This window comes from Sminthopsis crassicaudata, chromosome 4 (assembly GCF_048593235.1).
Source record: "Sminthopsis crassicaudata isolate SCR6 chromosome 4, ASM4859323v1, whole genome shotgun sequence".
Classification (NCBI taxonomy): domain Eukaryota; kingdom Metazoa; phylum Chordata; class Mammalia; order Dasyuromorphia; family Dasyuridae; genus Sminthopsis; species Sminthopsis crassicaudata.
In genome coordinates, this window is record NC_133620.1 from 193,038,687 (window position 1) to 193,052,341 (window position 13,655).

Consider the following 13,655-nt stretch of genomic DNA (forward strand, 5'->3'; position numbering starts at 1 on the left):
TCGGACGTCTTGGGCTCTGATTATCTCAATCAGAGAGCTACCTCTTTTGAGGTTCCACCACAGAACACCTGAGTCACTCAAGTATGCAGCAGTAGGTCTTTTATTCTATCTCTTTACATAGTGTTCCCTAACGTTCCCTCTAGCATTCCCTCCGGAGTTCTTCCTTCCCTTCTCAAGTTCCCCCCTTTCTTCCTCGGAGTTCCCCCCAGACTTTCCCCTGGAGTTCCCTTCCCCCTTCTACAACCCCCTTTTTGTAGTTTCTAGGTCACATGACTGAGAGTGCATGAATTTGATCATGATCAGCAAGAGCGAGGAGGCTTTTCCTCATTAATAAAGTTTACTCAATACCTTCAATGCCCTGTTTATCAGGCTCAGGCAGAATAAGCCTCTGAGTGCCTCTTAAACTCTGCCCTTGAGATCTGCCCCTCTAATACATGATGTATTTTTTTTTTTTAATGGGTTGGATATTTTGATTTTTCTTAACTGTATAATTGGTAAAGAAATTGTTTCCAATGACTGTTCTGTGCCATAGACTCTGTATCCTAGATTTCTCTAGTCAGAACTGATAATGTTTTCTTGAATGATCAATTTATGGATTTCAGTGCACAAGGCCAGGAAGGGTTAGTGATGTGCAGTACATAAAGTTTTCCTGATCTTTCTGCTTATCCATCAAAGATGAAATGGCAACAATTAGCTTCTGTGTAATTTTTACAGGTGTTACATTTACTTCTTTCTCTAAGCAAGTTTGTTTTTCATCTGTCTGTTTTGGGGGGTAAAAAATATATTCATAAATACACATTAACACTACCCTTTAGTGGGTTAAATTATCTTTCACAAAGGGCAATAAATTCTAGGATTCAAAGAAAGAAAATGTTATTGTTCGTGTGAGTAAACTCAAAGCCCAGTAATATGTACTTTTCAGAACCTATAAAAATGTGGTAATTATCTTTATAATATTTCATTTCTCCCCAATTACATGTAAAAATAATTTTTAAGATTTGTTATCTTTTAAGTTCTAAATTCTTTCCCTTCACTCTCCCTGAGATAGTTAACAATCTGATATAGATTATACACGTATAATTACGCAGAACATTTCCATATTAGTCATTTTGTGGGGGAAAATGAACAAAACAAAAAAAGTAAAAAATAATTTGCTTCAGTCTATATTCAGGCATCATCAGTTCTTTCTCTGGAACCAAGATAGCATTTTTTTATCATGAGTCCTTTGGGATTGTCTTGGATCATTGTACTGCTGAAAATAGCTAAATCATTCAGACTTGTTCAACATGTAATATTGCTGTTTGTGGGCAATGTCTCCTGTTTCTGCTTATTTCACTCTGTATCAGTTATTCATGTAATTCTTTCAGGTTTTTATAAAATCATTCTACTTATAATTTCTTATGGCACAATAATATTCCATTATAATCTCATACCATACTTTTTTTCATTCTTATCAACTCTGTGGATAAGGGAAAAATTTTGGACCAACCGAGATATAGAGAGCATTATAAAATATAGTTATTTTTTTCAAATTTGCTTAATTTTTTAGATTTCTAATTGAATAATGAGAAAAATAATGAGAGAACTCTAATTGAATTAATATACTAAATGATACCTTCTTACTATAAAATTCTCTTTCTTTTTATGTCTAAAGATTAAGTAAGAAAAAAGTCTCATTTTAGAAGAGTAACGAATAATAGATATTTGTATAGCACTATATAAAACCACATTTGTGTGTGTGTGTGTGTGTGTGTGTGTGTGTGTGTATTTCCATGTTAGGAAGCCATAAATCCATAGACAGATGCGCTTTTCCAACCCTTAAAATGCTTTAAAAAAAAAAAAAAGAAGAAGTCTGATTTTATTGTGTATATGTGTATGTGTGTATACTAAGTACACACACATATTCACTTGATCCTTAAAACAATCTTATAAGATAGAGCCTAATGGTATATAGAACCTTTTTATACAGAAGTAAATAGACTTACACCATGTCATTTGTCTAAAGTCATACAACTTGAAAGGATTAGAGATGGGATTTGAATCCATATATCTTCTCATTTCATATCCAAGAGCTTGTCAGCCAGTAACCCTAATACTATATTTGGATACCAAAAAGATATGGGGTTTTAAATAATATTACTACATAAAATTTGTGAATATATTGGTTATACTTTGAAGGCTTTTGGAAGTAAGCTTTTTAAATTCTTTAGTTCTTAAGAAAATATAGTGAACTTTAACAAGGAACCCTGAATATTTTTAGGAAAGGCCATTTTATTCCCTTTAAAAATAGAGCACTGTAGGAATGGGGCTGCTAGGTGGCACAGTGAGTAAAGCACCATGCAGGGAAAACCTACATTCAAAACCAGCATTAGACACTTGAGCTATATGACCATGAGCAAGTCATTTTCACCCTGTTTGCTTCAGTTTCCTCATCTATAAAATGATCTGAAGAAGAAAATGGCAAACCACTCTATTATCTTTGACAAGAAAACCCCAAATGAGATTGTGGAGTCAGATTAAAAAGCAACTGAATCACAATAACTGAACAAGAAAAATATGTATCATAAAAAGTATTACATGAAACAATAGCTACATATGTTTATTGTGTAAGGTTCTTAAAATTAACAAAATGGCCTTTTCTTAGAAATTTTAAGTAAATAAAATAGAGTATAATTTGCCAAAGGAATTCATTATGTTATAAGGCATAATAAATACAAAAATTTCTGGTTATATCACTTAAGATATCACAAATTTTATATTCTGTGATTAATTATTTTCAAATTAGTTGCCCCAATTTAAAGTCTTACTGTATTTAAATAACTGCACATCATTGCCATCAAAAATATCCACAAAAAAGTCATACTGCACAATCATCATAGATATTAACATATTTGTTTTTGTAATATGATTGTTAAATACCTTTAAAATTGAAAATTGTATCATCTACCCAACATGAATGTTATGTCCTGGTTTTGGTATTCTTTCTAATTTGTGCCTGAAGAACAAAGATCATTACCCTCATGAAAGGACATTGCTCATGCCTCATTTCTGATTTTTCCAGTTTGATATCTGTGGCCTCTTTCTTTCTAACTTCATGACATTGTTTTTTGTTTTTTTTTCTTGGATATTCTACCCACCCGGTCCTGCTTATTTGCTTTATCTTTTCACTTCTACTACTGGCCTCTTTTCATTTCATTTATTGTTTCCTTTCTATATATTCAGTTTCCCACTAGCCAACTTTCATTGTGTTCTTTAATTTATTCCATTATTTTTCACCATTGAATTTATCTCAAATGGCTTTTTTAATTGCACTTGTAGATACTTGGTTTGTTCATTTTTTAGTATAGTAGGAATGCGGGGTCTTAATAACTCAGAAAAAATGTGTAAGGAACAACTGAAATTTAAAGGTAGCAGAAATGGTTGAAATCTCTATGAGAAATTATTTAGAATTTTTTGAAATTATTAATTTCAGATGTTCTGCCAAAGTCTCTTTTTTGTTATAATGGACCAATTAAGTAATCTTTCAACTAGTATACATTAAAACCCATTCTTGCCATCTCTCCTTTGTTATTCTTGTCCATATCTTTCCATAAATTTTCCATAAAGAATACACCTAATTATTGAAGATCACCTTTTTTTTTTCTTTTCCTTTTAATATTATAGATTTCAATGTGGTTCTGGGGCTATCAGAAAGTTATTCCTCAATAAATTATCTTATCAGTGTGGGCATACAAAATAGCAAAGAAGTTCAAAGGACAGAAACAGAAACTGAGAATAAATCATACTTAATTTAAAAGTTCATTTTATTATTTACGTAAGGCCACATTCAATTTAAAAGAATTACAAAATCATAAGATTTTTAGTTGAAATGGACCTTGAATGCTTTTTAGTCCAACTAATTTATTTTATAGCACTCACATTAACTTGACATTTTTTTTCTACGAACAATGTTATAAATTAACAACCAATTTTTATAAACATATAGTTAATGAAGAAATGTAGTTTTTGGGGTGTTATTTTAAAATTGTGGTAGTATTAATTGTATTTTAGATTTGCTCCATGAGCAGAAGACTAACAAAACAAGTGATATCATGAAATAAAATTACCTACACAAAAAATAATAGCTTTTTGCCCCAGATTCAGAAACAGAACATGAGCTTACCTTTTGATCCCTCTGACTAAAATTAGTTTGGGTTTGTGGGAGAGTGAGGAAGAGATCTTTAGGAAAGTTTCTAAAGTACGCTATTTGTTTTTAGTGTGCTTCCATATCTCATTTAAGTTTTTTAATATTACTTTTATATTATTCATTTTCTTCCTTTAGCACCTCCAGTTCTCTTGCAATTATGTACTCTTCCCACATTGTAATTCATCAACCCAAGTTATAAGCCATCTGTGCCTCCTCATCTTTTGTGATCCCTATAATTGTATTTCCATAAATTGCTCAAAGATAATCTATTAGAGACCTTCTTCTTTTCCTTTTACTGTTTTATGGATACTTGTTGTGACCCTGAATATCTTAGAATTAGCCGGAATTAAGATAAGCAAAAGTCTTTATTCTTGGTCTTTTGGGGTTGCCGTCAGGAGATTAGATCCAGCAATCTCCACACCTCCTTCCCCTCTCTCCACCGACAAAAGAATGATCCTGCCTGTCCTACTCTACCCTCCCATCTCCCTCTTTTCCTTCTTTGTCCATACCCACGGATCCAGCACAGAATAGTTGGAGGAGGGTCATTCTCCAAGAATATGTTAGTAGAGAATTGTCCAATTGGTAATTAGCCCTACTGGTTACCTTGCATCTGCTCAGTTCTTTACAGATACTAGTGTGGCACTGGGATTGTCTGGTAAGCCTCCATAAAATCACCTCATATTACTTCTCCAGACATAAAACTATGATCTATATTTGCTCTATAATCTGATTTAATTTTAAGGGCTGAAAATTCTCTTCTTTAAATTTTTTCAAACCAGAAATTGATCTTTTCCCTATCATCATTCCAATTTAAGTCAAATATTTCTTTATTTGTGATAAACTAGTTTTTCATTTTCAATTATTCAGTGTCATTTCTTCAGTTGAACCAACTTAGTGGTAAAACACATGATCAACATAATATCAGTATGGCTTCAGCAATAGTATACATCAATTGACCAAGAAATTTTGGCTTCAGGTGTACACAAAAATTTTGGCAGAGTCCATGGTGATACTGTAGTAAGTTACTAAGGAATGCAACAATGTTAAAGGTACCAAATTTCAGATGAGCTACTTAAATTGAGATCCTCTCAGTTTTTTCTCTAATCATGATGAAGTTTCAGCTCTCAGCTACATTTTCAAAAAGAGTTAAAGGATAGGCTGCTCTGACTTGTTGGCTATTATTTACTTTCTCCATTGACAGCAATAGAATCAACCATAGTTATAATATAAAATTCTGTCTATTCAAATTGATTTATTTCAAGATAACCTTTTTTTTTAGACAAAGATTGAGTAAATTATTTGTGAACAGCTTTTATGTGCCTTCATTTACACTTACAAATGACTAGATAGCCAAACCATTATTTATCTTCAAGATATTTAGTACACGAAGTTTATATGTCTTCATATTTGTGTCATTTGTAAAGAGTCTTAATTTATTAGGTTCTAATGTCTATTCACCCAGTCCAGTAACAACTTTTGATAACTTCCTAATCCCTTTGACTACTGAAAGAAATACTTTTGGGTCAAGCACTGCAGTGTAATTTTCATAAGGCTATATTGTTTTCATTTTGTTGCTTTTTCTGGGTTTTGACTCCCTTGTGGAAGATTCAGTATGATTTTTCCTTGTTGTAATTTATTTACATTTTTAAAGAAAACTTTTAACTCATTTAATAGTGGATATGGGGAAGGAAGAAGGTTGGTGTTATCCTTTTGTTTCTTTCTTCTACCTTCAGTAGCACTGCTCTGATTAGTTTTGCTCCCAAATTTGATGTTCTCTCTTTTGTATCTTTTAAAAAAATTTTTTCACATTTCTTACCAAGTATAATAGGTAAAATGTACTGCTTCAGTCCATATATCTAGAATAAGTACCTACTATGCTTCCGTGTTGCTTTTTTACTTAGATGAAATATTCTTGCTTCAAAAAAAAAATTTTTTTTAATTACACATCCATTCATCTGTAAACTATTCAACTGACCTGTATATTATGCATTTTAAATAATATTATTACTATTTACTGATATTTTCCCAATTTATAATTCTGTTTAATATACAAACCATCCACCAACTATGTAGTTAAAGTACACTGTAGTTATATTCTATTGTAATTTCATTTCATTATAGTTCTTTAATTCTGGAAGGTGTTGAGCCACAAAGTACCTGTGAATTAGAAGTGGATGCTGTAGCTGCTGATATTTTAAATCGGCTAGAGATTGAAGGTATGTATCTGCTCATTTTTTATTTTATACCATTTCTAAAAAGCCAAAATTTATATCTCAAAAATAAACAAAAAAATCAACCTTTGAAGAAGCCATAATTTAATTGCTGTGGAGACTCCTACTAATATATTTTGAAACTCCTCTAATAACTTTGAAAACCCTCTTTTTTTAAATGAATGTAGTCAAAAAGAATAATCACCTGAGGCTGGCCTTCCAATGATGACTGTCTCTGAACTTGATCTTCAGATAATGTAATTACAAGAACCATGCTTGAAACCTTTCCTTCTTGGCATAGAAACTTTTTTTCCCCACTATTGTAGCCTGCAAGGAACAATTCCCTCAAGTAGCAAATGCATTGTATTACATTCTAGGAATATGAAGATCAAAAAAAAGAGGAATCTCAAAAATGCTCTAAAGAAACAAACATTCTTTCAGGGGAGCAACATACATATACAAATATATTTAGAAATATGTGTGTGTGTGTGTGTGTGTGTATGTGTGTGTGTGTATACACAAATTCAGTAAAGGTGAAGAGACAGGAAATGGGATATTATGAGTGAAGAACAGTAAGCAAACTCATTCATTTTTTGTTGACCAAATAGCTATATTACTTTGTGCCACAAACTGGAAACCAGTATGACTACAGAAAATCAAATAGTGGACCTAAAGGAAGTTTAATGCACTTTATTCTATTTTTCCTCTTCATTCTCTTGTTCAGTTTTCATAAAACTCTGTGGAGAATTCCTGAGTATTTTTGTCCAGTTAAATGTTTGAGTTTTCTTAGGCTAGTGATTTGGGGAGCAGGACAAGAAGCAAGAATAATCAAGAATACAAAGGAGAGAAACATTGTCAAATACAGAATGGGCTAATAAGGACATCTTGTAGGCTTATTTCTGGAAACTATTTGCAAGTTTCTTATAGTACACAAAGTAAGTAACTCAAGGTTAAGTTATTAGGCAGGGGAAAGAGCAATCAAATGTCCATTATTAAATAAAAAATTTTTTTCACTACTTTACTTTGAAATATTTTTTTAAATTTGTAGCTCAAATTGATGGAAACCCTGGTTTACAAGCCATATGGGAAGATGAAAAGCAACGCCGAAGAAACAGAAATGAATCCTCTCAAATTAGTCAATCTGAATCACAAGGTATACTTGCTAATTTATTAAATACTTTTTAAAAACTCAACGTGTGTGTGTGTGTGTGTGTGTGTGTGTGTGTTTGTGTGTGTGAGATCTAAATTATTAACTCCCCATACAGTTTGTCAGAAGCAATGTGACATAGTGTAAAGAACATATTACTTGGAGTCAGAAAACCTGGATTCAAATACCATCTTAGATACTTACTAATTGTGTAATCATGGGCAAGTCACTTAGCCTCTCATAGCCTCAATCTCCTCATTTGTAAAATGGAGATAATATTTATAAATTGTTATTACTCATATCAGAATGAATTTCACAAATTTTCTTTCAATTGTCATATAAAATTTCCCCTCTATTGTCTCTTTATCAATAGTTCTTCACTTTGACAGAATCTAGAGGGCCTTACTATTTTCTCATTTGTGCTTATTAATGATTAATGTTCCTACTCCTATAGTCTGTTTTTTACTTTCCTTTATTTTGTCCTTTTATCTGACCATGACCAAGCTCTTTCCTCATTCACTAATACTTTCTGAACCTCTTGTTTCACCAAATGGAGATTATGAAACACATTTTTGGAAACACAGTTATAATTCACTAAGCTATGGAAGGCTAGACTATTAAGTATTGCCCCCAAGTTGATTTGTTAGTATTTTGAGTACTTTTTTCAGATTATTTCTCAGAAAAATTTGAAATTAAAAATATACTGAAGTTCATTTTAATATTTAAGAATAAAATTATTATAGTTGAGTGCTTTTTTGTATAAATTTCAAAATAATGTTGTTTATCAAGGAAATAGATAAGCTTGAGTCTCCCATTGCATTCAGGAACATAATATGTTGATAGGTTAAGGGAAATGTTCTTTTTCTACTCTAAATGCAGGTTGTAATTATGGAATTTTATCTTGAATGACTTCAAGTGCCCAACATCATAACATGGGTAACCATTTTAATTTTGTTTGACATTATAAGAGAACAGCTTTTAGATTAAAGGTGTTTCACAAAAGTTGGTAAGTTGTTATCACTTTTAAAAGTTCCTTGAGGAAAAAAGCTTAGTATTGCTTCAAAATATTTTATTAATTTACTGTTTGCCTATAAAAGATCCTCTTCCTTTTTTGAATGCGTTTTTTAAATTTAAAGATCGTGGATGTGTTCCAGCAACAGAGAGTGAAAAAATGTTTCAGAAGAGACTTCAGGAAGTTCTTAAGCAGAATGATTTCTCTGTGTAAGTAGTCATTTAATATAGTTCATTGAATTGACCTTTCTCCCTTGGTAATCTAGTTAGTTTTAAAGGATGTGTTTTAATTAAGCAGAACATTATCAGGATCTGTGGACTACAGTAATGGATCCCAGGAGTTCTCTGCTGAGTTAACTTTACATTCTGAAGTTCTGTCTACTGAAGCTATTCCCTGTTCACCAGCTAATGTGGTAGAAATCCATCAAGAAAAGGAGCTGAACAAAGGTGAGCTTTTTAGTAACATCACCTTGAATTATAGTCTAAAGCAAAACAATCATGTGATTGCTTTTATTAAATTATTTGTATTTAAAATACTGGATGACATTTATTAATGTTTATTTTAACTTTAGAAATTAGGTTTCAATCCGATATGGGGAGGATAAGAAGTATGTACATTTCTAAGTAGCCCTTATATGGCAGATATTTATCCTATTTGTCATTTGATACTTGCTATCAACAGATAGTCTCTTTGTCTTCTCATTGTGTGCTGCATTCACCTCTTTGTTACAATATAAGATGAAATTAATTTTTTGTTCTATATGTGCCTGAATTTTAAATGTACTTATTATATCATAGCCCCTCATGAAAAAGGTGTGAGAGTAAGAGTAATGAATTATAGAGTACTTTGAAATCTTAGATTGAAAACTTCTAGAACTTAATTTTTATGAAAATATAATTTACATGATCATACAGCATAAATAAAAATTTACCTTCTAAACAGGAATAATTGAACTCAGCTGTAATTTTGTGAAGATTGCAGAATTTTAAGGTTCTTATTGGATACAATTTGTTTAAGTGTTCACCAAATTTTTAAAAATTCTGAAAGTTTAAATTGTAGAGGCCCATAACTAAATGTTGCCTTTGTTTTTATCTTAAGAATACTTAAGAAAGAATAGTCATAAAGAAGATGAAGCACTTATTAATGAAGAAGCAATTTTAAATCTCATGGAAACAAGTCAGACTTTTCAGCCTCTGTCCCAAAGACTGAGTCAATCTCCAATTTTTAGTAAGTAATTTAATAATACAGTAAGTATTCCATATTCCAACTTTTAGATTTATGTGAACGGTATTTTTGGTGAATTAACTGTTTTGTGTTTAGACAAAGTTAGCCTGAAGACACTTGCTTAATATAGCTGAAAGAGCACACACTATGAATTGGCAGTTAGAAATCAGCCTATTATTCTTGCACTGTTACTTTGGACTTAACTTCCTCTTTTTTAAAGTAAGGCTAGTGATTTATTCCCTGCCTATTTCACAGATTTGGTATTAGATTTAAATGATTTACTGTTTGTAAAGGGCATTGAAATCTCTGAATTGTATGTGTAAAATACTGGAATGGAAAAGGTATATAGCATATGAGAATACATTTAGTTTACCATTTAAAGCCCGAGTTTGAATCCTTCCTTTACCATTTCTGAGAAGTGTGATTTGAACCAAATTGTATAATTTTGATCCTCCATTTCTTAAATGATATTGTCAGAATCTAAAAAGATCTTGATAAGTTAGATTATTGGACTGAATAAAATAAAATGAAAGTTACTAGAAATAAAGTGTTAAACATGGGTTCAGAAAATATGCATCACAAGTATAATTGTGGAAATTGTTATCCAGTTTCTCTGAAAAAACATGAGGCTGTTAGCAGACTTCAAGCTCAGAAGATGACAATATTTTGTGGCAACCAAGAAATCCATTGTGATTTTATGCAATATTAGGAGAAGAATAGTTCTTGGCAGCTAGATGGCTTAATGGATGAAGAATTGGGCCCAGAGTCAGGAAAATCTGAATTCACATCTGGCTTCAAAACACTTAACTAGATAAGTCTTTTACCTCTCTTTACCTTAATCTACTGAAGAAGAAAATGGCAAACCATCCCAGGATCTTTGCCAGGAAAACCTCATGAACAGTATTGGAGTACTATGTAACCGTAAGTCGTGAAGAAGTACACACAACTGAACAAAAACAAGTTCTTGGCAATAATTTGGGTGCCCCTAGCTTCTCTATATTTTCTCTTCAAATTTATCTTTCATCTATTCTGTATTAATCTTGTATATTGATTTATTCCCTGTTTTTATGTAAATAGGGAGGGAAAGAAAAGGTATAAGCATTTGTTAAGCATTACTGTGTGCCAAAAATTGTGCTAAGCACTTTACAAATATTATCTTTTTTAATTCTTACAACTTCAAGAAGTAGGTATTATTATTATTATTATTCTAATTTTGCAAATAGGGAAACTGAAGCACACAAGTTAAATGACTTACCCAGTATCACACAGCTGATAAGTGTCTCAAGCTGGATTTGATCTCAGGTTTCCCTGATTCTATACATAGCACTCCATCCATTTGCAGCACATACCTGTCACTAATATCTTGAGGAAAAGAACTGTTTTTACTTTTCTTTGCAACTCGGAATGATTAGCAAAATGCTGGCTTATAAGAAACTCTTAGTAAATATTTGATTGATTGATAGTTCTGCTTTACTCTGCCCTATTAGATTATATTTGGAACATTATGTCAAATTCTCACATCTTTTAGAAAGTACACTTAGAAGCTGGAGAAGATCCAGAGGTTGGCAGCCACAATAGTAAAATGCTTCAAGTTCAATTAAGTTTATATTGTTTGTTTCTAAAGGGCTGAATCAAGAGCATAGGGCACAAGTTGTAGAGGCAAATTTGTGTGAGACATAATGAAAATTTCTTAATAACAAGAGCTTCCCAAATTAGATTAGGCTGCCTTGGAGATAGTGGGTTATCCTTCAGTTGACCACTTGGTACATATGTTGTGGTAGAAATATTTTATTCTGTAGAAGTTGAACTAAATTGTCGCTAAGGACCCTTCCAATTTTGAAATTCTGTGATTCTCTATCTGTAAGTAGATTAAATCTAAACTCCTACGTTGTGACTAGTAGGAATTTTTTAGGATAACTTCTAAAGCTGTGAAATATTGCCTTAAAGGCAGTATATACTAGCCCCTTTTAAGGGCCACTATTGCCTCATTGCCTTTTTTCCTGTCAGCTTCTTTATTATGTGACTGAAAAAGCACTCCTAGGCTACCTTAGTAATTTCTTTACACTAATTCCTTATTAGCAGTTTAGAAGGATTCATTAGTAATTTTAGGCTCTTGACTAGCTTTCTTTTAAATATTTCAGCCTATTATGGTTATACCTTTTTTTGACATGTACCTTTTTTAATATATATTTTTATTTCATTATATTATTTAAATTTAATTACCTACCCATATTAAATTTTTCAGTAACATGTTAAAATTTTTTATGTAATTTTCAAAAATTTTGAGTTTCAATTTCCCACCCCATTCCTCTCCTTAAGAAGGCAACCAATTTGATATTAATTGCACAATCAATTAATTATACATGCAAAATATATTTCTACTTTAGCCATAATGATAAAAGAAAACATAGACCCCCCCCCAAAAAAATTTTTTTTTTTAGTTCCAGTTTACATTCAGAATTCACAGCTTCTCTGGAGATAGACAGCATTTTCATCATGGATCTTTTGGAACTATTTTAGATGATTGTCTTGATCAAAGTAGCTAAGTTATTCATAGTTGATTATTATTACAATAATGCTATCACTATGTATAATGTTCTAGTTCTGCTTACTTCACTTGGCATGAGTTCATATAATTTTGTTTTACTGAAACTATCCTGCTTATCATTTCTTACAAGAGTGTTCTATCACAATCATATTTCACAACTTGTTCAACTATTCCCCAATTGACGGGCATCCCCTCAATTTCAAATTCTTTGCCACTACAAAGAGGGCTGCTTTAGATATTTTTGTACAAATATGTCCTTTTCCCTTTTCTTTGATCTCTTTAAGATACAGGAGTTAGTAGTGGTGTTACTGGAATAAAAGGTATGCAGTTTTATAATTCTTCAAGTATAATTCCAAATTATTCTCCAGAACCATTAGACTAATTCACAAATGCACCAATAATGCATTAGTATCCCAATTTTCCACATCCCTTCAAATTATCCTTTTTTTTTTTCTGTCATATTAATTAATTTGATTAGTGTGAGGTGGTACCTTAGAGTTGTTTTAATTTGCATTTCTGTAGTCAATAGTGACATATGTTGAAACCTATTCTAGTTCTTTCTGTATAATCTCTCTCCTTTTCTTTTCATGACTTCTCCATAGGGAGTTAAGTAGCTTTCTGATGGGCCTTCCTTTATATGTCTTCCTTATAGCTACAAAGGAAACCCTCAAGTATCCCTTTTTCCACCATCCATACATTTTTTCCCCTGAGGCAATTAGTATTAAGTGATTTGCCCAGGGTCACACAGCTAGGAAGTGTTAAGTATCTGAGGCCAGATTTTAACTTGGGTCCTCCTTACTTCAGGGCTGGTGCTCTGTCCACTGTGCCATCTAGCTGCCCCCCATACATTTCTTTAATGACATCCTTACACTGATTCTCTTATATATTTGGTAGTGGGTAGCATGTACTCTTTTACTGCTCTTTGGATTACCTTGCAACTTAAATTCAGAGTTCAAAGTTATGCTATTCCATGATTCACAGCGATACAGTGTTATCAAAAGAAGAGTATTTAAAAGTGTGTCTTTGTGTCAGGGAGAAGCTTGAAGTTATTAAAAGCACCATCCTGCCTTCCCTCCTCCTCCTATCCATCCATCTAGCTCATCCATGCACAGTGTCTTTCTAAGATATTCAGTAAACCATCTGTGTTTTATACTTTCAAGTGTATATTGTAAATACTTAGATTGTAAAATCTCCATATAACCCTTGTAACCTTTTAAGTTTGTACTTAAGATTCTTATAGACTATTTATGTTTTTGTAACTTTAAGAATAAATGTTATCATTGCTTGGTGAATGACCTATAGAAAGGGATAAATGTGACCTGGGTTAA

At 32.0% G+C, this 13,655-nt stretch overlaps 1 protein-coding gene across 4 annotated transcripts in view; it reads left to right on the top strand.

Annotated features, from left to right (window-relative positions):
- The window catches only part of REV3L (REV3 like, DNA directed polymerase zeta catalytic subunit), a 232,455-nt gene that overhangs the window by 105,109 nt on the left and 113,691 nt on the right, over positions 1–13,655 (top strand). For 2 of the 4 annotated variants that reach the window (XM_074310076.1, XM_074310074.1), the window contains exons 6-10: positions 6,308–6,402; positions 7,445–7,549; positions 8,680–8,764; positions 8,850–9,001; positions 9,654–9,782. In XM_074310076.1, coding sequence (XP_074166177.1) covers positions 6,308–6,402; positions 7,445–7,549; positions 8,680–8,764; positions 8,850–9,001; positions 9,654–9,782 — 566 coding nt within the window. The remainder of the gene's footprint in view (positions 1–6,307; positions 6,403–7,444; positions 7,550–8,679; positions 8,765–8,849; positions 9,002–9,653; positions 9,783–13,655) is intronic. The other 2 variants (XM_074310077.1, XM_074310075.1) reach the window with 1 other exon arrangement.